Source organism: Acanthaster planci, linkage group LG13, assembly GCF_054643075.1.
Source record: "Acanthaster planci isolate LZ-2023a linkage group LG13, COTS_SCS, whole genome shotgun sequence".
Taxonomy (NCBI): domain Eukaryota; kingdom Metazoa; phylum Echinodermata; class Asteroidea; order Valvatida; family Acanthasteridae; genus Acanthaster; species Acanthaster planci.
Genome location: NC_141789.1, coordinates 7,736,379 through 7,762,174, shown reverse-complemented (window position 1 = coordinate 7,762,174; position 25,796 = coordinate 7,736,379). Strand labels below are relative to the sequence as shown.

Here is a 25,796-nt window from a genome sequence, read left to right as displayed (position 1 = left end):
TTCTTGGAAGTAACAGTTTATTATGGCAGGGCAGAAGAATTGCATTCTTGATGAGATGGTAGACCCATGACTGTGTAGTATCTTGTACTTTAGGACATGTTAATCCCCTTGTACACACAGTGGGTCTTGGAGCTGTGCTCAACCAAGTGCAGGATGGTCGGGAATGTGTTGCGTCCTATGCCAGCAGGAGTTTATCCCCAGCTGAGAAGAAGTACATGTATCCTGCCCACAAGCTTGAATTCTGGGCACTCGCCGAAATATTTTTGAGACTACTGGTACATGTATGGGCAAAAAGTCATAGCAGCCGTAGACAATAACCCTTTAACATAATTACATGTACACCTGTATGTACTAAAGAGTGCAAAGCCTGATGCTCACAGTCGGCGTTGGGTCAAGGATCTTTCTGTCCTTAATCTACCAGTAGATATTCTGTACCAGCCTGGGAAGAGCAACTCCAATGCAGATGCCCTGTGTAGAATCCCACAGAAGAGGTACAACACGTTCTAGATACAACAGAACAGGGGACTGAGGAAGTCCGGATTGGACCAGCCAAAGCAGTTGTGATAGTTGAAGTCCAGCAGTGTTCTGTCACTGAAGAGAGCCAGTTGCTGTTGTCCCAGTGTTGAAGTGCTGCCCATGGAACTGAGCCCCATTCCCATTCCACTGATGATGCATCGGAGTCTGATCAAAACCACCTCAAGTTGCCTGGTACAACCCTCCTCAATCCTTCACCTGTTGGAGGACTGAGGAGGGTTGGGGTTAAGGATGAATTTTACCTCCGTGAGGCTTAACAGGATGATTCAATGTTGAGTGGAGTCATGCATGCACCTGAAGGCCTCTCAACAAAGTACCTTTACATGTGAGCCAATCTGTCGGCAATCACAATGTGAACCAAAGCCTGTTCATAGCATACTTCGGTCCTGGGACAAACTGGAGATCAGACATGGAGTACTTTTGCACACTACATGTAGTACTAATGATGACCAGATGAGGAAGTATTCCTGTTCTAGCTCAAACACTACAGCAGTCAGCTCTACTCAGCCTTCATGCTAAAATGGGTCATCTTCATCAAGACTCCTCAGCAGATCAAGCGTCGTTTCCACCGGACTGGGTTACACACTGATGTTAAGAGCTATATTGAGACGTTCAAATGATGTGCGCTACGAAAATCACCAGATGGAAAGAGGAGTGCTACATGTACCCTACTGAACATCAAAATATCATGTTTTCTCCAGTTGATCTGTATAGATTTTCTGAGCCTAGAGAAGTCGTCAGGAGGGTATGAACACTTGTTGGTCATATCCGATCACTTCACACATTACTTGTAAGCGTACCTGATGAGAGACCAGATGGCTACAACTGTTGCTAAGGGCCTCTGGCAAATGCTCCAGCTGGGCCTTTTAACAAAATACCGTAGTTGGAACAAAAGACTGAGCTGCTGGGAATTGCCAAAGATTTTTTCAGTTGTCAACAGCAGAGGAAATCCATCATTGTTTTGAAAGATTATACCACTGTTTGTGGCATTCAGAGCAAGCAGATTACCACCGGGACAAAAGGGTTCCAGTGATGAGGGATACAATACTGCGACACGCAAATCTGACCCCTATTGAAGAGACGCCAGCAGTGCACTGTGCCAGTTTTGGGAACAAAAGAAATTACCTAACACCACACAATCTGGGCTCTTTTTACAAGGTGATAGGCCGGGCTGAAATACTTGGGTGTCAATAGATGTTGTCTGTCAGCAGTGAGTAACCACCAGACAGTCATTTGTGTGGTTGTAAACGTCTAATACATGTATATGAAGTTATGAATTTTTAAAGAATTTTGAAAACAGTAAAAAATAAAAAAAATCACCCAGCCCAGCTGAAAAAACATGGTTAAATTTCCCAGCGCAAAGTGGTGAACTGCGGCATCCTAGAGAGAATCCTTTTGGACCAGAGGAGGTGTTTGGAATTCAGGGTCATCACAGAGCTGTGCCGCCTCTTCAATGTACAGAAAACCAAGACGACTCCTTACCATCCCCAGGATAATGGCATGACGGAGAGAGTTCACCGCACCTTCCTCTCTATGCTACGCACCTTAGAGCAGCCTGGGGGGAATTGGGCAGTGCATGTGGAAGCCTTGACTTTTGTGTACATGTATAACAGTAGTGTACTTGAATCAACAGTATACACCCCATTCTTCCTTGTGTTTCTGAGAGAGCCCAAACTGCCAGCTGACATGCTGCTCACTACACGGGCAGCCAGAGGAAAAGGAGAGTGGTGCAGACAGTGGTTGATTTAGAAAAACAAAGTCACATGCATTGGTGCATGTGGACTTTAATACAAAAGTTACATGTACATACACACAATTTTTTTTACATGCACAATTGCACACAACCAGTTTAGGTACATGTACATGTACTGCAGCGGTCAAATGAAAATGTATACAAATTTTAAATATAGCCATTACAATTGCTAGTGCATGTTCATTTTGATTTGTTAATAAAATATGATTTGTACTGTGAAAATGGTTGGTATTTGCAGTTTATTTCTTAGCTGACATTGTTGGAAGGCTCCCTTTTAGACTCCTTCAAAAGTCACTATCAGAGCCAGAGATGGTGGTCGCTATGCAAAAGCTTGCCCCGAATCACAAGGTATAGCAACAGTGTCTTTAGTCTGGGGAATTCAAATTGTTATGTTTATGTGCAGTCAGATACTGTAACTCAGTGCACCAGATTTTATTCAAATTTAACTAGCAAATGGCTTATTCCTTAATGAAATTTTACCTCTCCGTTAATACTATTAGAGCAAAGGGCATTATTTCTGGTATAATCTGAAATCTTCTTGCTTCATTCAATTCTTTTTTGGCAGAAGAAACAATCTGAAAGTTTTCTAAAATTGGAAAATTAGATCCACAACATGAGAATTGTGATTATCAAAACACATTTTGCATCTAACATTCCAAATAGTTCTGAGCATTTTAACTACAATGACAGCTGGGACAGGACTGAGGTTATGACCAAATATTGGGTTGAAGTCATTCAAGTACAAAAACTTGTCCCCGGTGTACTTTTTCAACAGTGATTCAACAACAATCCAAGCTCTGAAAGCACTAGAGCAATTTTTAAACAAGTGTAAGTGTCTCTTACAGAGCGGACATATATCATTAAATTTACCAATTCTGTGCAAGACATCTTTTGTTGGTAGAGTCCGGTGTCTTAATCTAAACATAAAGTTTCTGTCGTCGGAGTCCATCAGATTATTTTTATTAAATTTCTTCCACACCGGGGAGCATTCTAATTATTGTTGGAATTAAAGCATGTTACACGCATGGTCTGGCAGACCTTGTCTGGTCTCATTAACCAAGGAATAGTTGATGTGTTTTTTGAGCCTTTCCATAATTGTACCTGCATTGATATTTACAGGCAGTGTTTCAAAATGATATTAATTTGCCCTGTCTAACAATATCCTTCAGATGAGAAATACCTGCTTTTTTCAGAACAAACTTTGAAGGAGAGAATTATCTGCTGCGACAGTATCATTGTTCCATAACAGAATATTGCCTGCCTACAATTAAAATCACTCTCAACGATCCAGTCATTAAAATCCTGGACGTGATCATCAAGACCATCTAAAAAGTAGGCCCTAGCACTCTTTTTGTTTGGGGCATACATAGATGTAACAGAAAGAACCGTACTATTCCATAATAATTTCCTCCCTTGATCCATCTTCCAACATTATCCCTATCAATGTTATCAATTCAGTTGTCTGTTACCATGACTGAAGACCATTCTCCCTTGCCACTGATTGCCCCAAATAACCTCATCACGAATTTCACTGTGAGTTTCTAGCAAAAATACAAGGTCAAATTCTCTGCACTAAAGAAATTTGAATATAACATTGCCTTTCATATCATTCCTTAGCCCATTGACATTGATTGTTGCTACCGACGGAAAAGAAAGCTGGAAGACCTTGATTGGCTGTGTTGACTGGTATCAGATTGGCTACATGTACATGTATGTTCACTAGGTTGGCTGGGTTGCAGAGGCAGATTCAATAGCTTCTTTCTTCACTAGATGGCTGACATGCTCCACAAAATTCAGCTTTCTTTCTACATACACAAAGATCCTTCTGAACAAAAACATTATCCCTTCGCGCCGGGACGCGGCTAGGAACGCCATAAAAATTGAGATCCTCAGCCCGCTTTTCAGTTATTATTCTTAGCCCATGCTCGAGCGAAAGAAGGCAGACCCTGGCCCTTGTATATATGGTAATTGGCCTTTGTGTGTAGCCCAGAAATGAAAAGACCGAATTTGCATCATAATCACCAGTTTCACAATAGTCCCCACTTTGAAAAGAGGCAACGTGAATGTGGAAGGGTTAGTAGAGCCGCATGCCACCGAACAATCAGCCTTTTCACCGTGTAATTCAAACCGTGCAGGGCACGCAGGGCCACAAACCGAGAATTTGCAGTTTGGCAGGTGGCCTTCGTGGCCAAGCAAGGAATTCTTGGAATTCTTGGAAAGAAATTTCCATTGTCAAGGGGTTAATACATGATCTGAAATTGTGTACTAAAACATGTATGGCTTCTTCAATGTAATACTCATCAAACAACATTTTTGCAGGTTCAGACTCAATTTCAAAGTTGTACACTATGAATACAGTTTCCTTGAATCATCCTGTAGAGACAGACAATCAGAATCATTTTTAACCTGACAAAATATCTTCATATCATCAGAAAAAAGTAACAATCTGCTTTAAAACATGCTGGTTAATCATTAATATACAATGTGAAAAAGCAAGGGACCAAGTACTGAGCCTTTCGGCACACCTTGTGGCACCATATACCAGTTGGAAGAATCGCCCTCAACAACAACCCTGTGCTTCCTACCAGTAAAATAGCTACAACTTCAATAACTGAATGAATGTGGTATAAAGCTAATTTATTAAGTAAAAGATGAGGATCAACTCTATCAAAAGCTTTGGAAATGTCAGTATAAATAATGTCCAGTTCCCCCCCCCATCCACAACAGAATAGGCTTCCTGTAAGAATACAGAGACTTTTGTGATACAGTCTTTCTAAGAACAAATCCATGCTGATGTTTAGAAATGGCATGCTGCACGTGGGATACAAGTTGTGCACATAAGATTCTTTCAAACACTTTTGAAATCAGTGGTAAAAAAGAAACAGGTCTATAATTCGCTACATTCTGCTTCTTACCAGATTTGTGTATAGGTACGATATTGGCAAGTTTCCAGCATGATGGAAAATGGCCTTCACACGGGGATCTTTCAAAACGATAAAATAATGGGCTACAAATCACAGTAGCATGTGACTTAAAAAATGAGCCTGAAATGTTGTCAGGGCCACAAGCTTTGGAAGTGTTAATACTTTTGAGTTCACGCACAATGACAGTGCTGTTAATGATGACAGGTGGCATAGAATCCAAACTGGTCGGTTGAATGTCTGGTCGGAGATCGCCTTTGTCCCAGGATGTTAGGTAGATATTGTGCTGCTTTTCTGGCTGAATGATCTGCCTATAAACCATTCATTTCATTTTCAATAACTAACAGGAGCATACGCTGTCTAGAGCGTGCCTTTACAAAGCTCCAGAACTGCTTGGGGTTCCTCCCTAAGGCCTTACGTAATGTCTTCAAGTATTCTTTATACTTCTTTCTTGTCAACTGCTTGAAGGAGGACCGTGCTTGCTTGAAGGCGTAAATATTCTGAGGGGTACGATTAATATGCTTCTTCACTCTTTATTTGGATTTTAGAGCCCGCTTCACCTCACCATCAAAACATGGAGGAGTGGGGTGACGTGGTCGTAATCTTGGCACAACATCTGTGATAGCTGCGTCAATAGGATCATTAAAAAGGAAGATGCTTCTTCACAGTTTGATGTTGCTTCCAATAAGCACCATGGGATGTACTGTAAAGTCATCTTAAGATCACACGCATCTGCTTTACGAAAATTAAAATTTGTTCTTTTGATTTGGCATGTTGAAGTAATAGTGGAATGTAAAGAACAATGCTGATAGAACTGTGATCAGATGAGAGTATGTTGTCTCTAATGTCACAGGTTGCTTCTAAATGATCGGTACACAGAGCAAGATCAAGAATATGTGCGCCTCGTGTTGGTTTAACCACTACCTGCCGGGGACTCCGAAATCAGAGCCGTATGGTTTATATGCGTGGCTGGGGTCTCCGAACTCGGACAAAGGAAACAGGGCCTTGTAACAAAAGACCGTACTCCGAACAAAAGACCAGGCTGCTGGGCATTACCGGCATTTTTCACTCCCAAAAGTGGTGATAATCCAGCGTTGTTTTGAAACCGTATACCAGTGTTTGGGGCATTGAGAGAAAGCGGATTACCACCGGGGACAAAAGCGCTCCACCACCGCAGCGATGAGCCACACAGCACCGCTGCACGCTAATCTGGCCCCTATTGAAAAGAGGTCAGCAGTGCACTGAACCAGGTTCGTGAACAAAAGACAATTGTATAACACCGCACAATCTGGGCTCTGTTTACAAGGCTGCAGGCCTGGCTGAAATACTCGGGCGTCATTTAAGGTCACCTGTCAACTTAGAGTAGTGCCTAAAGGTTACTTGGTGCGGTTATAAACGACTGTTAAATGGAATGATGAATTTTTGAAGGATTTTGAAAACGGAAAAAATGATAGTCATGGCAGCCCAGCATCATCAATGTTGAAAAATGCCCCGGCACGAAGTGGTTAAAGTTAAGCTGCCTTAAATTGTGGGCACTCATCACAGTATCTAAAAACATTTCATCGGCAGGATTACTGGGCTCTGATAATCCCGAGACTGCATTCCATTTGAGTGTAGGTAGGTTAAAATCACCCACAAGACAGATGCTGCTGTATTCACAAGAGGCACTAGTTAGACAATCAGCAAGCGCTGTCAGTGGTTGAGTTCCACTTGTTGGAGGCCTGTAAATACACCAAACAGGATTTTGTTCCTCTGTTGTATTTCACTTCTACGAAAATGAGTTCAAGCTTACTAAGTTCCAAATCAAGTCTCCTGCGACAATGTAATGATCGCATCTAGTGCCTGAATCACCATTGTTGTGTGGCACGTTGTTTAACCAATTTTAACCACAAACTACATGTACATGTACATTGTAGGTCACAGTTAGAAGAACTTGTGAAGCCCACAAAGAAACTGTGATCTGGATCCAATGCCTACTGAGCTGGCGAGCGATTGCCATGACGTCTTGCTTCTGGTTATTACCCGGTTTATCAACTCTTCGTTAGAATCCGGTGAATTTCCAAGGAACTGGAAAGAAGCTTTGGTCCGTCCCTTGTTGAAGAAAGATAACTTTTTTCCGATTTTGGAAAATTATCGACCAATTGGTAATCTACAATTCATTTCTAAATTGACAGAGAGAGCTGTGTGTAATCAGCATTACTCCCACATGTGCTTACATTCTCTGTTTCCAGATTTTCAATCCTCTTACCGAAAGTATCATAGCACTGAGACCGCTCTCCTGAAGGTCAAGAATGATGTACATGTACTGCTGAAAATGAACTCTCAGCATGCCATTTTGCTTATTCTTTTGGACTTACAGAAATGGCTGCCTTCGATACAGTTAATCACACCATTCTGTTGCAGCGTTTAGAATCAAATTTGGTTATATCTGGCAAAGCTCTGGCCTGGTTTTCATCTTATTAATCTGGCAGGAGCCAACATATTTCTATTCAGGGTACTCTGTCGGAGAAATTTGATTTAAACTGTGGTGTCCCTCAAGGGTCTTGCTTAGGACCACTTTTACTGACTGTTTATCTATAGTGTTGTTTGGGTACTAGCGCGATGACATTCATTTATCCTTTCATTTCTTAAAGCAGTGCTTTTTACATCATCTTGTACTGCGCTGTTGATCATTTTTATGGAAACTGCGCATTATAAATTTTCAATTATTAATAATTATAAATTGTGCAACATACCCAGGTTTTAATTGTTTGAACATGTTGAATGCCTGCACTTAGGTTTCCTACTCATTTTAACCACCAAGTTTAAATTTCTTTTCCTTACGTATATGTACATAGACTTACTTTGTATGTATCCACACACATGTTCATGTACATGTAGCATCGACCATGCATTGGTCCTTTGTTCCTCCTTTCTTGAAAGTAACAGTTCATTAAGGCAGACCAGAAGATAAATTTGCATTCTTAATGAGACCCATAGGACTGTGTAGTGTCTTGTACTTTAGGACATGTCAATCCCCTCGTGCACATGGTGGACGCAAAACCTGGAAGCAAAGATAATACTCAAATATTTACGTCCGAATTACATATTCCAGTGATTTATTATTAGATTTTTAATTGCATTAACCCTAACAGTCCCAAATCCTCCAATTTAAATACGATTTTACATACACTCTAGGGGGTTAGGATTAATTATTTTAAAATCCATATAAGATCTACTGTGGCTTCCCGCAACATTCAGTTTGCAGCACGTGCCAAGGTAAAATGGGGTCATTTTATCTTGTATGGGTCAAATCACGTGTCCGTTATAATAAAAAGTCCTTTTATTCAAAATTCAGTAAAAAATCAACTGTAATAGATTTAAGCATAAATTGTTCATTAGCTGATAGCTAAAACATTGAAGTCAACTGCATGAAGTGCATAAGTGGTGTACATATAATGCAGACCACAACGAAAAACCCCTTACAATATTTGCGAACTCGAAAATCCCATTGGCATACTGCGCATTGGTTAATGTGTGTGTGGACACGCAAGGTGTGCTTGTAACATGGACAGCGCACAGTGCATAGGGCATTTACTCAGGAGTTGGAAAATTGCCAAGCACATGGTACTGAGAGCAGATCTCATTGTATGGAACACCAAAAGAGAAAACTGCTTGCAGTCTCTAATCCATACTCTTTCCATGATGACAATAATGTTTTGTGCTGCATTATGTATTGTACATGTACTGGTGCGTGTCCGATTGGGTTAAAACCTGTCGGGTATTTAGAAAGGGAAATTGATGAAACTTGACCTGATATCATAATGACATCATAATGTGACAAGTCGTTACATTACAAGTGCACTTTTCAAAGCAGTAGATCTGGTGAAGTGCATGCCCAATTGGGTTCACACCTTGTAGATATCTTGAAAGGAGAGTGCTTTAGACGAACATTGACCTGATATCCTGATGACCTTATAATGTGACAAGTCACATGATATTAAAGATGCACTCTTCAAAGCATATTTGGTGAACCACATTTTTCGATTAGGTTCAAACCTTGCAGATATCATAGATGGGGAGTGATTTAGACAAAAATTGACTTGATATGATGATGTCATCGACTTCAAACTTAGCAGACCTTTGGACAATCATCCAAGGACGGTCCTAGAAGAAGTTCACAGTGATAATTAAAATTAGTTTATTTAGTATTGATTTTTGAATAATTAGTTTTTCCCAAAGACTTTTTACACAGATTGTACATAGTTTTCGGACTGTCCTATATCAGGCTATGAGGGTGCTATTGCAGAATTACGGTTTCAACAAGCTGTCCTATATTGAACCATAGATGGCGTTGTTGCACAACATAAGGTTTGCACACACAATTGTCCAGCATAATGCGTGAGCAGTCCTCAACTTCGACTGAGAATTACTATCAGAACGAAAGAGAAATCAAACTAAATTTTCCCTTCCGTTCGATTGCAAATATACCGAAGAGTCAGATTATCAAATATATTTCATACGGTTTTTCCAGTTCAGACACAAATCATGTTACATGAAATTAAAGGAGCAGTTTTCCTGCACACGTGTTTCTAGCCCATTGACTTTGTACATGGTTTCAAGCCACTATTTGGCCAATTTTCAGAGGTTCGATCAACATCAAAGTTACAAACAACAAAGACTCAGATCAAAGAAAAATTTGACTGTTGGTTGTTTGTTTGAAAAACCTCAAAATGTGAAGAGGCCCTTTTTTGTCCATAAGACTATTGCACAAAGCTCTAGTTGGCTGATGAAATCTTTAGGAGATAAGCCATGTGACATTGAACGTGCACTTTTTAAAACCTTGCACATGTCCTAAGAAATTAAATTTGGCAGAGTGCATATGCAAACGTGGAAAGAGATGGAAAAAGCTGTACATGTATGTTCTGTTGCAAACAGGCATAGAAGCCCTCGTTTCTTTTTCTTCTTGTTTTTTCCCTTCCTAGTTTTTTCTTTGGTTGTTTCAAAATCTTTTGACAGTCCACTTTGGCTTCTGTTGTTTTTTCTTTCTCATTTTTGTATCTTTTTTTTTTTTTTGAATTGTCATACTTGTTTACTGAGATCTTTTTTTATTCCCGGTGAAACCTACGAGACTTTCATCGGTATTTTGGGGGGGGACCCAGTTGTGTTTTTGAGCGCTTGAGAAGTCGAGTTTTGTTTGATTGCAAATATCTTCATTTTTTTGGGCCGTCCAAAGAATTCCTTTTTTTCCCCCCTTTTTTGTGAGAAGTCAATTTTTGGCTTTCCTGGTTCATATTATTTCATTACATGCTTGCAGGCAGCATCCCACGACTTGTGCCAATGGTTGAACGGACGGCAATTGTACACGTACATGTAAGCAGTGCACGATCGTAAAAAGGTACCTGTACAATAATGTACACAGTCGTCACCAGCAAGCAGAGAGCAACAAAACAATTATGTGTTCTCTCTAGAGGGCTCTGAAACAGAGTCATCAAAAACTCTCCAACAACCAACCCACACCAAACAAGGCGGGATTGTATAAACTAAAAAATTCACAACCTAAAATGCAGGGCAACAACAAAAGGCTAATTGGCATGGTTGCATAATATGCTGGACATGTTGCAATACAGTGGAAGTTTTGCTAAACCACAAGAGGGCGCTTCCATAGCCTGTTTACAGTTAAAAAGGTTACCAAGTTTTACAATGACGATGTAGAATGAAAGGAAGGGAATTTCTTTTCAAAAGACTGTGGAGGGACCACGGACATATATAAAAAACCTGGACTTGCAACACCTACATGTATGAAAAAGAAGCCAACCAGCAATCATTTTACCGAGCCGAATACAAATGCATGGGTTGGCTCCCTTCTATTGACGTCAGGAAGAACAAACTTTCCTTGCTAGGAAAGCTTTGCATTCGGCTCGGTAAAATGGCCGCGAGTGGATTCAATGATCTCTATAAGCTCTATAGGCATTGGGAGTCCAGATTTTATTATACACGTCCATAGGAGGGACTAGGTGACTCACCATATCAACAACCGATCACACTCAACACTACAGAGGATAGAAGGAATGCATATTTATAAGGGAGAGAGAGAAAGAGGAGTGATTAGGACTTGGTCACTAGTCGCACTGAGTGCTAAATAGAGAACAGAAATTGAATACATGTATGTTATTAAGTTATAAAAGTAGAGGGACAGGTGACCTACATATAACAAGGTCAACTGGTCACAGGTTCCCATGTTAGAACTTTAAGGTTTCTTTTTACATTGTGATGTCATGAACCTTCTGAAGACCAGTTGGATGTCATTTGAGTGGAACCCCATGAATTACTGGGCATTTACATGTATGTAATCATTTGATAGTTGCGTTTGATAGTGGAACCCCATAAATTACTGGGCATTTACATGCATGTAATCATTTGATAGTTGCATTTGATAGTGGAACCCCATAAATTACTGGGCATTTATATGCATGTAATCATTTGATAGTTGCATTTGATAGTGGAACCCCATAAATTACTGGGCATTTACATGTATGTACTCAGTTGATAGTTGTGTGGGAGCTCACCAGTCAACCATCTGGAGTTGAGTTGAGTAGCCCTTTTGAGTACCACAGAGCGGCCGATTTTCAAACTGAGGGAGTAGCAGCAAGACTTACGTAGTGATACCACAGCAGGCCTGAAGTGGGAATGGGGGCTTTGCTAAAATTGGGGTAACATTGTTTTTCAACATGCAAAGAAATGGGTTAAATAATGTAATTGATGCACACACAATGCACTTATTGATTTTGTCCAGTTCTTGTACTCATACTTGCTTGTTCATTGCGTAGGGATTGACACATGTAGGTGGATTGCTTTACTTTTCTCTACATTTTTGAAGTGGAACATGTAGCAGTTCTGGAGTCTACTCATATCAGTGACACTTTTCTGTTCGACCATATGCTCTTTCTAGAATGTATGTTGAATAAACATTGCAGTTTGAATACATACGCTTTACAATGTATTCATCGCTTTGTATGATGTGCATGTACAGGTATTGACTGGACATGTAAAGCAGTTCTTCAAGATGGCCATTCTCGTACTGTGCGACGAGTTAGTTGGTCTCCGTGCGGCAGATTACTAGCGTCTGTAAGCTTTGATGGCACTACTTGTATTTGGAGTCAAAAGAATGCAGAGTTTGAATGCATTACTACATTGGAAGGACATGAAAATGAAGTAAAAAGCGTTTGCTGGTCTCCATCAGGGTCTTTACTTGCAACTTGCAGCAGAGATAAGAGTGTCTGGATATGGGAAGGTAATATAATTTTCCTATTTTCATATAAATGATTGTTACTGTTCTTGTAAAAAAAAAGAGAAGCAAAAGTATGTACACCATGTTTACGAATGTAGCCTTCACTGGATTTGAAACAGTTTTGTTACGTTTGTGAACTTTGAAAAATGATTACATTATACAACATGTATTGATACCTCAATGCTTTTGCAATACTCTGAAGAAATTTTTACATACATGTGTTCAGAAGGATTGATGATAAAACAGTGGCTTGTCATTGTGTTGGCGGGCAGAAGGAATGGAGGTGGACAGGTGTGCTGGCTGACATAATTCATCCTCGTGTGGAGGCCTACATTATAGTGAATGACCTCTGACCCTGTATACACTCTGTGCATTTCATTTACATAATACAAAATCCCACCCTATTTTGTTTTAAGGTAGGGTCACAATAATATGGTAATTACCCCCCAAAATATTGATGTAATTTTATTTAAAAGCCCAACTGGTATAAAGATAGTAATATTAGTCAGCATCCTACCAAATCATTTTGTTTGAAATGACCCCTCAATTAAAAAAATTTGAATCTCCAGGCGACTTTTGGAAATTTAGTAGTGGCTATTGAAATGCTGCCATCATGCCGTGGAAATCTACCAGCCGATTTGCAATCGGGGCATTCCGTGAATGGGCACGCTGTAATTCCATTGACCTTTCCCTTTGAGCAGACATGACTGCATTGTGTTTCAATGCAGGATGCAGTACTGCACAAGGACCCGATAGGCCATGTGTGCAATACATAGTACCACCAACAGTGCATACCGGTTGGCTTAATCAACTATGGAGGAGTTGGATGAACTGCTGTTAAAGCGGTGCCAATTTGGATCTCTTAAGTTTTTGGAGGCGAGGCCATCCAGCACTGACACCGCTTTCAAAGCAATGCTGTGTTAGAGCAATATAGAAAAATTATTGGCAGACCCATACATGAAAACCGGCTGCAATTGTTGTTTGTTGCAAGAACTGAAGTACTTGTGAAGAATACTGTGACGCTATCTCTCTTTCTCTTACTCCTGTCTGCTCTTTTCTATAATACACCTAAGTCTGATGAACTATTTATGAGGCAGGATTTGTTCATGAAACAGGATGTTGTTACCGTAAGAAAATTTAAAGAAAAATCTGAGTCATTTTGGTTTCATTCTCGGAAATAATGACAATGATCGAGTAATATCTCAGAACAATAATGCTATTAATTTCGATGCTAAGTAAGACACTTTCATTACTGAATGACTGTACTGCAATACTTGTGCATGTGTAACGGGGAAAAATGGCACACTTCAGATAAGAATAAAAAAATAAAGAAGAGACGTGAAGAAAGTAAAACACTTGGGGAACTCGCTTAAAAAATCTTCAATTTAGAAATTAGACCAATCCTAGACCAAAGTAAACCCGCAACAGAATCAAGGTAAGGCTTAACCAATCTAAAACAAGACCAACCCAAACTTAAAAGAAAAAACCAAGAACCAACAAAATCAACAAAACCAACAAACCCAGCAAAACCAACACAGCACCTGAGAAAAGTTACAGATCAATTCAACTCAAGCGTTAACTACTGTATCGTAAGTCAAAGGAAAAGTTATAAAAACCATATAAATACAAGTTGAAGACAAAGATATCCAATGCACAAAGTACTACTGTGCACATCCACAGTTGCTCAATCTGCATCATAAACTTTTTTAGCTTCAGTAACAAACATGTGCAGTAAGGCTGAAACCTGCCACAACTCCTGAATATCAATGAGGTAATAAACAAAAGGTCAGGCCACTTCCAAGAAGGCAGGCCACACTAATCCTTAATCCCTGCAATTTATACCTAAGCGTCCTGCTGAAACATTTGCACAAGCATATGGGAGTCCATGAACAAAGAAAACTGACTTGCACAGTATGCATGTACTGGCCACATGGTTACAAAATACATGTACATACTACACACAGGTAAAAGCACAAAAAAAATTGATAATAGAATATACGCACTCAAGTTCAAGACTACACAATGAAGAAAAGTAAGACAAATCTATCCGTGTTCTGTCATATGTACCAACTAAATCAGCAGAAATACACTTCAACTCAATTTATTCTGCTTCACTTTCAATCATGGTCTGGAGTGAATCTACATGGCAATCCTCATAACCAACTTTAACTTAAAATGTTCATAAGCACGGACTTAAGAATCAAATCCAAAAGCAGAGAACCAAAATTGCATATACCATCTATTTGTTACTAAAAAAAGAACTACATAGAATCCATCGTCAATCTTCCTAGTGAAGAACTTCCAAAAAAACAATGCACTTGTGCGAATACAAGCACTATCTTCATATTTAAACAGGCTAAGCAACAAGAACAAAAATATCCGAGTAGCCCAAAAGTTTTCAGCAATGAGCAAAACACCTTATAAAAGTTACAGTCATCTGGCTAGAATTTGGTTCGAATCTTACAAAAGAACACTTGGCCAATAATGTGATTAAAGTCCACCGCAGGTCTGAGCTTTCAGGGCAGAACTTGACTGGTATTTAATAGGTGAGTTACTTCACCGACTGCCAACCTGCTTACTGAGACTTGGGCTCAAAGCATGCCCAGAGTGCCTGTCCAGTTGCATGAGTCATCATCAAGTAAACAATTGTGAGGGGCACAAGGCAACTGTAGGATGGGTAGACTAGGGGGTGCTACTCCTATACAGTGCATGGACATTTGCATTTAGTACAAAGAAAAAAATAAGTTAAATCTGCCCGTGCTACACATGCACGTAAGCTTTCCAGAAGCCTTGCACGCATAGGCTGATACAGTGTACTCCTAAACCTTGAGCAGAAGCTAAAGATTGGTTTGCCGATAGTTGGGAGAGATAACCAAATGCACAAATGGCAGAAGACGGGAAACACCATTTATCCTTTACAAAAATCACTTGTCCACACTCCTGATCACCCACACGCTTCAGAATATAGGACACCAGGGTCAATACCATTTGACTATTTGACTAAGAGAAAATGTTTGCAGTTATACCATGTGAATCCTTCTCTTCTATAAGAATTGTGGCTTCTTTGCTTCTCTGCTTACTTACTACCACTTTTTGGAAGGAAACGTTCCGCGACACAGTGCCACGATTGCAATAGTGAAGGACAGGGACTTGTTTATATCTGGGCTGCGTGCGTGCATGTGCTGAATCAGCCTGTGGGCTTCCTTCAGTTGTCGAGTCTGTTTGTAAACATGTCAAATAAACATTGACGGAAAAGGGATTTAGCGACAGATTTGAAGGACAAACATGATTTTGTATTTTCTGTGTATGTATTTGATGTTTTAATGTCTTTATTTCAAGTTTGCACTGCTCTCACAAGAGACAATACACTCATGTAGCGAGCAAATTTTCAAGAAATTTTATGTCCACATGGTTTTGTGCAGACCCGACTTATACACAGTCCTGCCATGCTTACTCAGAGCGGTACATGCCATCGCGACTTCATTTTTTGGTACAATTTTAAGGATCAATGCCTTCAGATATATTTTTACAAATAATGCAAGTTTTGTCACTTGTGAGAGTTTCCATTTTGACAGCTTACATCCGAAATTCCAAACCACCTCTGTGTTCTTGGTAGCGAGACAAATATTAAACTGCTAGAAATTTCATATAATTGAGCGTTACTTCAAACATGTAACCTTTTGTAGCGTAAGGCGAAAGCTTTGCAATGTATTTGGCAGTGAACTTGTCCAAGTCTTTTACCCATTTAAATTTCCCAAAAGGTAGGTACTGGCTCATGGCCCAACCATACAAATTATTTGTGTTGAGGTACATGATGTATGACTTTGGTTTGTCTGGATCACAGTCTTTTAAACTGGAGTCATTAGCTTTTGCGTAACGTTTGTTTCCTACACTCAAAATGCCACCGTCTTTTGCACACTCAAAGAACAAGCATTGATCGATATCCGTAAGCAGCTCGAGTTGGATGGCAGAGTGTTTCAATATCGCGTCCCACGATAAACCTGGCGAGGTATAGTAGTTGGCAGGGTCTAGGCCGTAATTCGTTTTGCAGACCTTTTGAAAGTTTTCAAACATGCATGTGAGTAACAACGCATGTGTTTCGACATAGAGATCGCAGTAGTCCCCAAGAGTTTGACATTTTGGGCTCTTGCATACATATTCTTTTTCGATTACAGTCTCCTGTTTCAACAAGCTATAAAACGCATCTCAAGGAGGCAGACTGGTTTCTTCAAACTTTTCAAACGAGTTCATATAGTCATATGGATGGATCCCTTTCTCTAAAAGCAGGTCTGTGTTGTTTGGCAACCTTTCAGAAAGTAATTTAAAATTCTTTCTGGTGTAGTTTTTGACCAATCGATCTACTGAAGCAGCCAATAAATGAAACATGTATAGAAATCTTAGCTGACCAAAAGAAAACAAGATACTATTTTCAGAGTTTTTAGCGATGATTTTGATTTGACTTCCGTTGAACGTGCGAGCACCCTGCATCATATTTTTCCAAGTTGTGCAACACGACCAGAATAAGTGTTTGTTTAGGCACGACTCGGAGTTTGAGATTGCAGTTTGCATGCGCTGGACCCATGTGCGTACCTGTGATGTGACAGTGTTCGCGAACTTTTCTAAACTTGTTGATGGGTTTCTTGCAGCTCATACAGATGTAATTGGTGTAGCCACGGTTGTTTATTAAACTAAAGTCTACTTTTTGGACTTCGGTTTTGGGCTTTGCAGGATAGGACATTTACACTGTGATTCTTAAGTTGGATATATACACTTTTTGCAGATCCAACATTTGTTGCATTTGTTGTGGCATTTTTGTAGCTCAGGCGACCAAAGGAGAGGCTTTGGATCAGCCAACGTTTTGTTAATTGTTTTCGTTTGTCGCAAAAGCAATTTTGCATGTATGAAATGAGTGGCTGCGTCTTGCCCTCGGTATTTTTTGCGACTTGTGCATTTACCATCGCATCGTACAACTGCGTTAAAGAATAACCACATGGAAGAGATAAACATAATCACTGCGGTGGATGACAAATACAGGAAAAAGATAATTGATGACTCGCGGTGTCGTGTTGCTGGTAGCGACGTTTCAGCTGCTGGTGCTGCTAGCCTTCATCAGGCAACTGAAGTCTGGATGCTGCAGAGTCCACTATGTACCGCTGGACCGCGTCCTCCACGGGCCCCCAGCCGTGTACTGCGGACGTAGTACAGGTGACCTCAGCGGGTGTCGCACGCTCCACTCCATGGGCGTGAGGCGGCGTGTCCTCGGTGTGGCTCCGTTGCGCTCCGGTGGTTGTGTTGGCGGATGGTGGGGAGCCAGAACCCAGGGATTTCAATGCCGCTGTCTCTGTTGATGTTGTGTCCATTCAGGCAGATGTGGATGGCCTCCTTGACGCGTCTTGTGTACCAATGCTGGTCTTGGTCCACGCACTGCACGCTGTCCCAATTGGGGTGGCGACCAGCTCCCCAGGTTCGCCCAGCTACCGCTGACGACTCCACACGGGAGAGTCTCACGTCGCTCTGGTGCTCCTTGATTCTCTCGCCGATTGGTCTGCCAGTTTCGCCGATGTGTACCTTGCCACAGTCACCGCATGGTATCCTGTAGACCACTCCTCCGCGTCTTCCGGGTGGGATGGGATCCTTAGGAGATGTAATGTAGTTTCATCTTCTTTACGACGAAACCGTTGTACTTCTGACAAACTCACACGATCACGTTTCTCTGCTAATCTACATGTATACTTATTTATTTCTACAGTAGTGCTAGCAGATGTGATACATAGCAAGTCAGAATCTTTAAGACCCTCTTCCTCTCTCTCTCTTCCTCTTTATATCCCATCTTATTCCCATCTAATTTCTAAGAAAATACCTGTGCACTTCCAGAAGGTTAGTGTGGTCAGACCAGGATATAGTGTGGTTAGCCCCAACCACTTCCAGTCCCTTAGATTTCATTTTTATGACCTTCTCATGATCCCAGTTTCCGCCTTAATTGACCACGACCTTCCCCTACATACTTATGGTTCCTTACTCAGAATTGCTTCATGACAGGAGGCACGAGTTGGTTCCTCAAGGTGGTGGATGATCGGAACAGGGTGCGGATGCCGTGGTCCTCCAGGATCCTCTTCAGCCATCCGGAGATACCGTCCACAAAGGGAAGAACGGTGAAAGCCTTGTACTCCGGTCGCTCCACTTCTGTGCTGGTCTTGGGTCTTGATGATTGCCGGATGAAGGACGCTGGATATCCGTTAGCTGTGAGGGCAGTGGTGACTCACCGTCTCTCGGCGGCTGTGTGGTGCGGTCTGGTGACTAGGCGTGAGGCGCGGTCATGTAGGCACTTGGCCACGCCCCTCTTGACGGACACTGGGTGGTGTGAGTCAAAGGCCAGGTATTGGTCGGTGTGGGTAGGCTTGCGATACACGGTGCTTGTCAGGCTGCCGTCGGGTTCCCTGTGGACCATGGTGTCCAGGAATGCGATGCTGTTGTCTTGCTCATTCTCGATGGTGAACTGGATGCTGGGCTTGAGGCTGTTCAGGTGGTTGAGTAAACGCCTGGCTTGATCCCATGGTGCAATGACAAAGGTGTCATCGACATACCGCTTCCACAGGGTAGGATGGCAGTCGGGTGGGCAACTCTGCAGGGCTTCTTCCTCGAACGATTCCATGTACAGATTGGCAATAACTACTGACACCGGACTACCCATGGCTGCTCTGTCTGTCTGTTCGTAGTACGCTCCATCGTACAGGAAATACGTGGAACACAGGACAAACTCTAGCAGGGAAACGATCTCAGCAGGAGAGAGCGATGTCCGGTCAGGCAACTCAGGGTCTTCCTCCAGGCGACGAAAGAAAGAAAGACATAACTCAGAAAAAGGAAAGAGACCAAAGGCCGCCAATTTACAGTTCCAGTAATTTATTACACAAAAATAAAAATGTAGTTGGAGGGGGAGCCACATTGTCCAAAAGAACTTGCATTCCTAACCAAGCCAGTGCAGTGTTGAGTCAAAGTTGTCCACAGGTACTCCTTACAAATGGCTAAGAAAATATAATGGAACATCTCTCGACCAATGCACAGTCTCAAATTCACACCGGGCTTCTTGTTGTTGTTTTGTTTTAATGATGCTTTCAGCAACTCAGGCTGTTTGCGCCAATAACAGTACGTTTATTCATACACTTTATTAATCAGCATCACATGATGGAGTTAGGGAGAAAGTCCAGTTTTAGAGGCAGGAAGAAACAGGTGTACCTGGAGAAAACCTGTGAGAGCGAGTATGGACTGAAAACCCAATGCACTTAAAGCCTGGGCCAAGCCAGGACTCGAATCCGGGCCTCATTGGTGCAAAGCGAGGAAAGAACCGCTACGCTAATCTGCTCCCCCCACACCGGGCTGAAACTACCTCAAGGTCTTATAGGAAAGCAATGAAACAAAAAGAAGATTCCAGTTGTATAAATATAAAGAATGACTTATCTTGTGTGGTATCCCATTCTGTGACCACAGCCAGGGGCCCTTCTGGCCGAAGCCAGGCAATGGTACATGTATGCGAAACATTTGAACTGAAAGCTGCTAAGGCTGGTACAAAAGAACTTTAATTGTTACAGTACAAGCACACAGGTCGTTTCCAGTGTAACCAAATATGTTGATTGCCAAGCTGTTTTGAGCTTCAATGCGTGAAATCTGTGAAAGTGGCGTAGAAAAGTCTATGTTTGTAAAATTTAAACCGTCTGTTGTTAAGTACATTGAAGTTCTTTCGTCGTGTAATTTACAATTTTAATTGCTTTCGAGTTGATTTTTGACTTTGTCACTTTTGACGTTGAGACCCTTGGCAGCTCTTATTGCCCAGCGTATACACTGTTGGTCTTTCATGGTTTGAACGTTGATGATCACAGTTTTAACTGCCAATTTTCTAGGTAGCAGGATACAACTCGCTCTAACTGGATTACAGAGCACCACGTTAACTTTATCAAACACCCAGCCATAGCCTCATTGGGTATGAGCTTCGACATTTCGCATTTGTTTTTCTCTTTGTTTCTCTGCATTTTTGATCTCTTGTTCGGTAAACACCGCAATATTTTTACTCGTAAACATAAAAACACCAACTTTAGTTTCAACTTCAGGCCTTTCTATTTTAAATTGAACCTTGATCCCAATTTGCAACTTGTGTGTTCCTATCTCTCGAAATTCACCCAAATGCTTTCTTTTCGATGTAACTTTTGTAAAAATCGAAAAATTGTACCAAATCGTCTGTCAAGAAACTAGGCTTTAATTAACCCTCCTATGCTTAAGTCACTCTTTGGGTCATTTGGTAAACAAAAAGAAGCACAGCTGTCTTGTGTTGTGCACTGCACTAACTGTCCCTCACAGGAATATCAGATTGCACTTTTGCGCTGCCCAAGAACTGTGCTTCACTGTTTCATGTGCATGATTGTGCAGTAAATCAAATGCAGTGAAGAGGACTGCACAAAAGACCCTGGGTCATTTTGTGCTGACAACCTACTGTGTACACACTGAACCTGTGCATGTTTGAGTTCCATATAGAAACTACAGGCTCACCAGTGACTGTGGGCATTTGTGCACATTTGTGCTGTAAAACAAAAGGAGGGTTTATCGTCAATTTCTGTAGTTACATGTACCTTAAAGCATCTGATGTTTTGGATGTCTGCCTCTGCAATTGCTTCTGGACTGGTAAAGGCTTTAATCACGTCGATGAGATCTTTCCGTAACGCGTTGCCATTTGCACCCGCAGCTGTAAAGTTTGTGTCGTTGTCTTGGACTACCTGTAAGAGCTGACGGTAAGTTTTGCACTGTAGGTTTTTGAACGAATGCTGGTTTGCTTGGATTGCGCGTACAAGCTCTGGTTTCGTATGACCCCTTTGACCCGGATAGTGACGTGGAGTGATGGTATGTTGTGTTGCTTGATAAAGCCCGGTAAAAATGATTTTGTAATTCGATTAAAGCCTGATAACACAGGACGACGTTGTGATGTGGTTTGATTATCTCTGTTCATGCTTATATTTTTATATAAGAAATTAAAAATTTGTTCAATTTTTCTTGAAGCCCCATTCTCCATTTTGAAGTGTAGGGTTTTTCTTTTCCTTCAAGCAACAAAGTCTCCCGGGGTGAATGGGGCGACAAAAATTTGTATACGAGAGTGAGAACCTTTTTTTCAATTTTTCCGAGGTGGGAGAAGGCCTGAGAAAGTGGTGAGGAGGGTCAGGTTGGTATACAGGGGAAAAGTGGGGCTATACTACTTCAAGACCCTATCTGGCTACGACGCTTTAGTCAGAGCTCATGTAGCGTATGAGACAAGACAGGTCCATACTGCCTACATAGTCTGGCGCTGAGCGCTACACACAGCGGTCCAGACCGACTGATAGAGACGCATCGGCCATGAAGTATGCCAGATGTGGCCTCTACTCATCTGGAGCAATAGGTTCAACAACATTTATTTTAACATCGCCCTTGAAAGAGCTATAGGTAATTTAATTAAATTATGATGAAGGACAAATAATATTGACACTCAGTGAATACAAAAACAGAGGGCAACATTGAGGTACGTTGGTGAAGCTAAAAGCTTTTGTACCCCGACCTCGGATTGACAAGGACAAGGACTATACAGAACATTAGATATACAGGAATGAGACAAGACTTAGCCATGGCTGAATCCATCTGTCTGATGGATGGAATGTACAATAATTAGGTGACATCACAAATTTTCCAAATATGTATTAAGTAGTGTCATTTTCCTTTTTTTGGCAAATGCAGGCAGAGTTGGCAATGATTTTAGAGCATCATTCAGTTTGTTCCAACTTGAAATGCCACAATTCATTAGACTATTTTTATTTAAGGATTTTCTACTGAATTGAACATAGAGATGCTTTTTGGATGCACTTTGAGTATTTATTGAATGAACATTAGATGCTAAGGTGAAACATTCATTAAAACAAGATGGTAATGCATTATTCGTATATTTATACATAAATTAATCGTTAAATCCCAATGCTTCCAACACCAAGAGGTTCAATGACCTGCTTACCTCACACAATCTCTTTCAACATGTGCAATCATCAACCCACGATCGAGGTCACATTTTAGATGCCCTAATCTCTCGCGTTTCTTAAAAGAATATTTTCTCAGATCTCCAACTTCTGTTTGGTGTCTCTGACCACTTAGCAATCTCCTGTCTTCTTAATGTACATGTACACAAGCCATGCTCAGTTGGACCCAGTAAAGGCCAACGCATTGAATATAGCTCCTCCTACCATCATTAATGCACTCCCCATTTTATTTTATTATATTTTACAATGGAGCAAGAACTTTTACAGATCAAAGACCTGCTGGGCGAAATACGAGCTGACTAAAGCAACATCAAGGGTATGCTAGATGACACGCGAGCCAACGTAGATCACATTGGTGACATGCTAGCAGAAATGCAGGCTGAAACATTCCACAAGCGAGATCAATTAACTAAATACGAAGAAATATTTTTTGCGGCAGGTGTGTCATTTGTTGCGTTATCGGCTCAAAGTGCCTAGGGCTATCAAAGGTGAAAGACCCTAAGTTACAATTACACATAATCCAAGCACAATCGCCGCTGGTCACACGCTAAGAGTCAAGTTTCCTGCATTAGGGATTGACGACGTCGTCGTGCCCGGGTCAGCCAAGTTGGCTTTTAAGTTGGACCTAGATGGCGGATCAGACAACATTTGTACCATATACAACAACGTCATGCATAACCTAATCACAGAAGTCAATGTTAGTTTACAAGGAAACAAAATTTCGAGTTAACGCGATGCAGACGTCTGTCACAATTTTAAGAACCACTGACTTATCAGTTGGCGTTCAACAATCATGACAAAGTGTTCAAATTGACCGACACGGCCACAGAATAGAATACGCTATTTCAGGCCTGACTTTGGAGTACAAAGTTGTAACTAATCGCAATTTGGCTCAATCATTACGCTCCAAGCATAAAGGTTCAGTGTACTATTTGACCAAGTTCACTCATGGAAAAAGCAAGCGGTAAACAAATCAGACAGCTGTGGAATATAAACATCAATCAAACAATTAACAGTCTAAAAGGTGTTTTAATCTTGTTTAAAGATCCCACTGTTAAAACCTACAATGATTTTACAATCCAATCATTACAAAAACTAGCATAACCGTCGAGGGCAAACCTGTTTGAATACCAACACTGAAACGCAATCTCCAAGTTTTTCAGAGATTCGGGTACAGAATCCGGCAGAGCGGTTACGAAAGATCTGAACTTGAGGGGCGTTGATATGGGGGCTACCCAAAAGATAAATACAGGCCCATGGCTCGACTTTACAAATTCAGATGACAATTCTGCCCATGGCTCAGGGAGGCCACTGGGAGCAGGAGGCGACATATCGATCCAGATGGAACGGGAAGCCGAAGCAGCCGGGCCGCTTTACATGTACGTCTATTTGATAATGGATGCACAGTTGACCGTGGAAAATGGGGATTTTAAAAGTCTGGTTTATTAAAAAACATCAGTTGGAATATGTATAAACAGCAGCACTGTTCTTTAATTGTCGGAAAGACCAATGGATATTGGACCTTTTGGAAAGTGAATACATGAATTATTGGAGGAATAGCTATCGCATTGTTTTTAAAGAAAAAGAAGCCTGCGGTGAATCAACCGCCCGGGAACCAATCGCACCAGTTCAAACCATAGCACCTACGTCAGAAATTTTAGATATGGAGTAATTTAAAAACCGTATATATTAACCACTACCAGCCGGGGACTCCGGGATCGGAGCCGTATGGTTTATATGTGTGGCCGGGGTCTCCGAACTCGGATAAAGGAAACAGGGCCCTGTAACAAAAGACCGTACTCTGAACAAAAGACCAGGCTGCTGGGCATGACCGGCATTTTTCACTCTCAAAAGTGGTGATAATCCAGCGTTATTTTGAAACCGTATACCAGGGTTTGGGGTATTTAGAGCAAGCGGATTACCACCGGGGACAAAAGCTCTCCACCACCGCAGCGATGAGCCACACAGCACCGCTGCATGCTAATCTGGCCCCTATTGAAAAGAGGTCAGCAGTGCACTGAGCCAGGTTCGTGAACAAAAGACAGCTGTATAACACCGCACAATCTGGGCTCGGTTTACAAGGCTGCAGGCCTGGCTGAAATATTCGGGCGTCAATGAAGGTCACCTGTCAACTTAGAGTAGTGCCTGAAGATTACTCCGTGCGGCTATAAACGACTGTTAAATGGAATGATGAATTGTTGAAGGATTTTGAAAACGGAAAAAATGATAGTAATGCCGGCCCAGCATCCTCAACGTTGAAAAATGCCCCGGTCCGAAGTGGTTAAAACCGTTATATATTAAAACATAATGAGTAACACAAACATCAACGTAAACGGAATCGTGAACACAATATATCAGGGTGCCGTAGTCAGTATCATTTCAATGGGATACGCCATGCTCGGTAAAAAGCTGCTAAAAATTAAAGCGCCAGACTTGGACCGTTTATCTATCGAAGACGCAGAAAAGATGGCAGCACTTGCCAGCAGTGCGTTAACTACCCAATGTTTGCTAGTTACGCTAGGCATATTGCCGGCCAGTTTGCCCAGTGGTTAAAAAACTGATTTTTCATAAAGTAAACTAAATAACATGGCAGAAGGTGGATTTGACACGGAAGAAGTACCTCTGTTTGCTCAAGGGGGAGAAGAAGATTTAACATTTGAAGATGACTGAAACCTAGAATGAGACAATAACATTGATACAACGAAAGAAGAGACATCATTTGTAGAGGGCCAAAGACTAGACACATCAGATTTAATGGCTGCATTAATCGAAGATAAAACGAATGACTTTTATGATGCGATTAAAAAAGAACCAGGGTATGAAGCACTAGGTAAAGATCCAAACTTTTTAATTTAGACTGTAAAAACCATCTTTATGTCAAGTTTGAAGGTAAAAAGGTTCTTTTGACCCGAGAACAAGACAAAAGTAGATTTCTTAGTTTAAACACAATAAAAATTAAAACAGTAAAGTAAAAAAAAAGGAAAGACTCGTTTTAGGTTTTAGAGACTATATTTCTGGTAAAACAAAACCAGAAGCGTGAGAAGTACTGGATAAACTTTCACAACTTCACCCTGAAAGTATTCCATAGAGAGAACTCCCTCAAGAAGCCGATGGAGTCAGTGATATTTTAGAAGACTTAACTCAAGAAGAAATACAAACCGAAGGGTTAAACTACAGAGAACTTGTCGCATTGGACAAATCGTTACAAACGGTAAAAGGAGAACTTCTGTTAAACCAAGGCAAATTAGATGAGTTGGATACAAAGATTCAACAAG

The 25,796-nt window shown here is 41.2% G+C and overlaps 1 protein-coding gene across 7 annotated transcripts in view; it reads left to right on the top strand.

Annotated features, from left to right (window-relative positions):
* ciao1 (cytosolic iron-sulfur assembly component 1) overlaps positions 1-25,796 on the top strand; it is a 118,033-nt gene that overhangs the window by 10,892 nt on the left and 81,345 nt on the right. For 5 of the 7 annotated variants that reach the window (XR_002598595.2, XR_002598594.2, XM_087145217.1 and 2 more), the window contains exon 2: positions 12,221-12,481. The exons of 1 other annotated variant lie outside the window; for it this stretch is intronic. Coding sequence is in view for 3 of the 6 variants with exons in the window: in XM_087145217.1 (XP_087001343.1) it covers positions 12,221-12,481 (261 nt within the window). In the remaining 3 variants the exon portion in view is untranslated. Of the gene's footprint in view, positions 1-12,220; positions 12,482-25,796 lie in introns of those variants that run through there. One more of the 7 variants, XM_087145219.1, reaches the window with a different exon arrangement.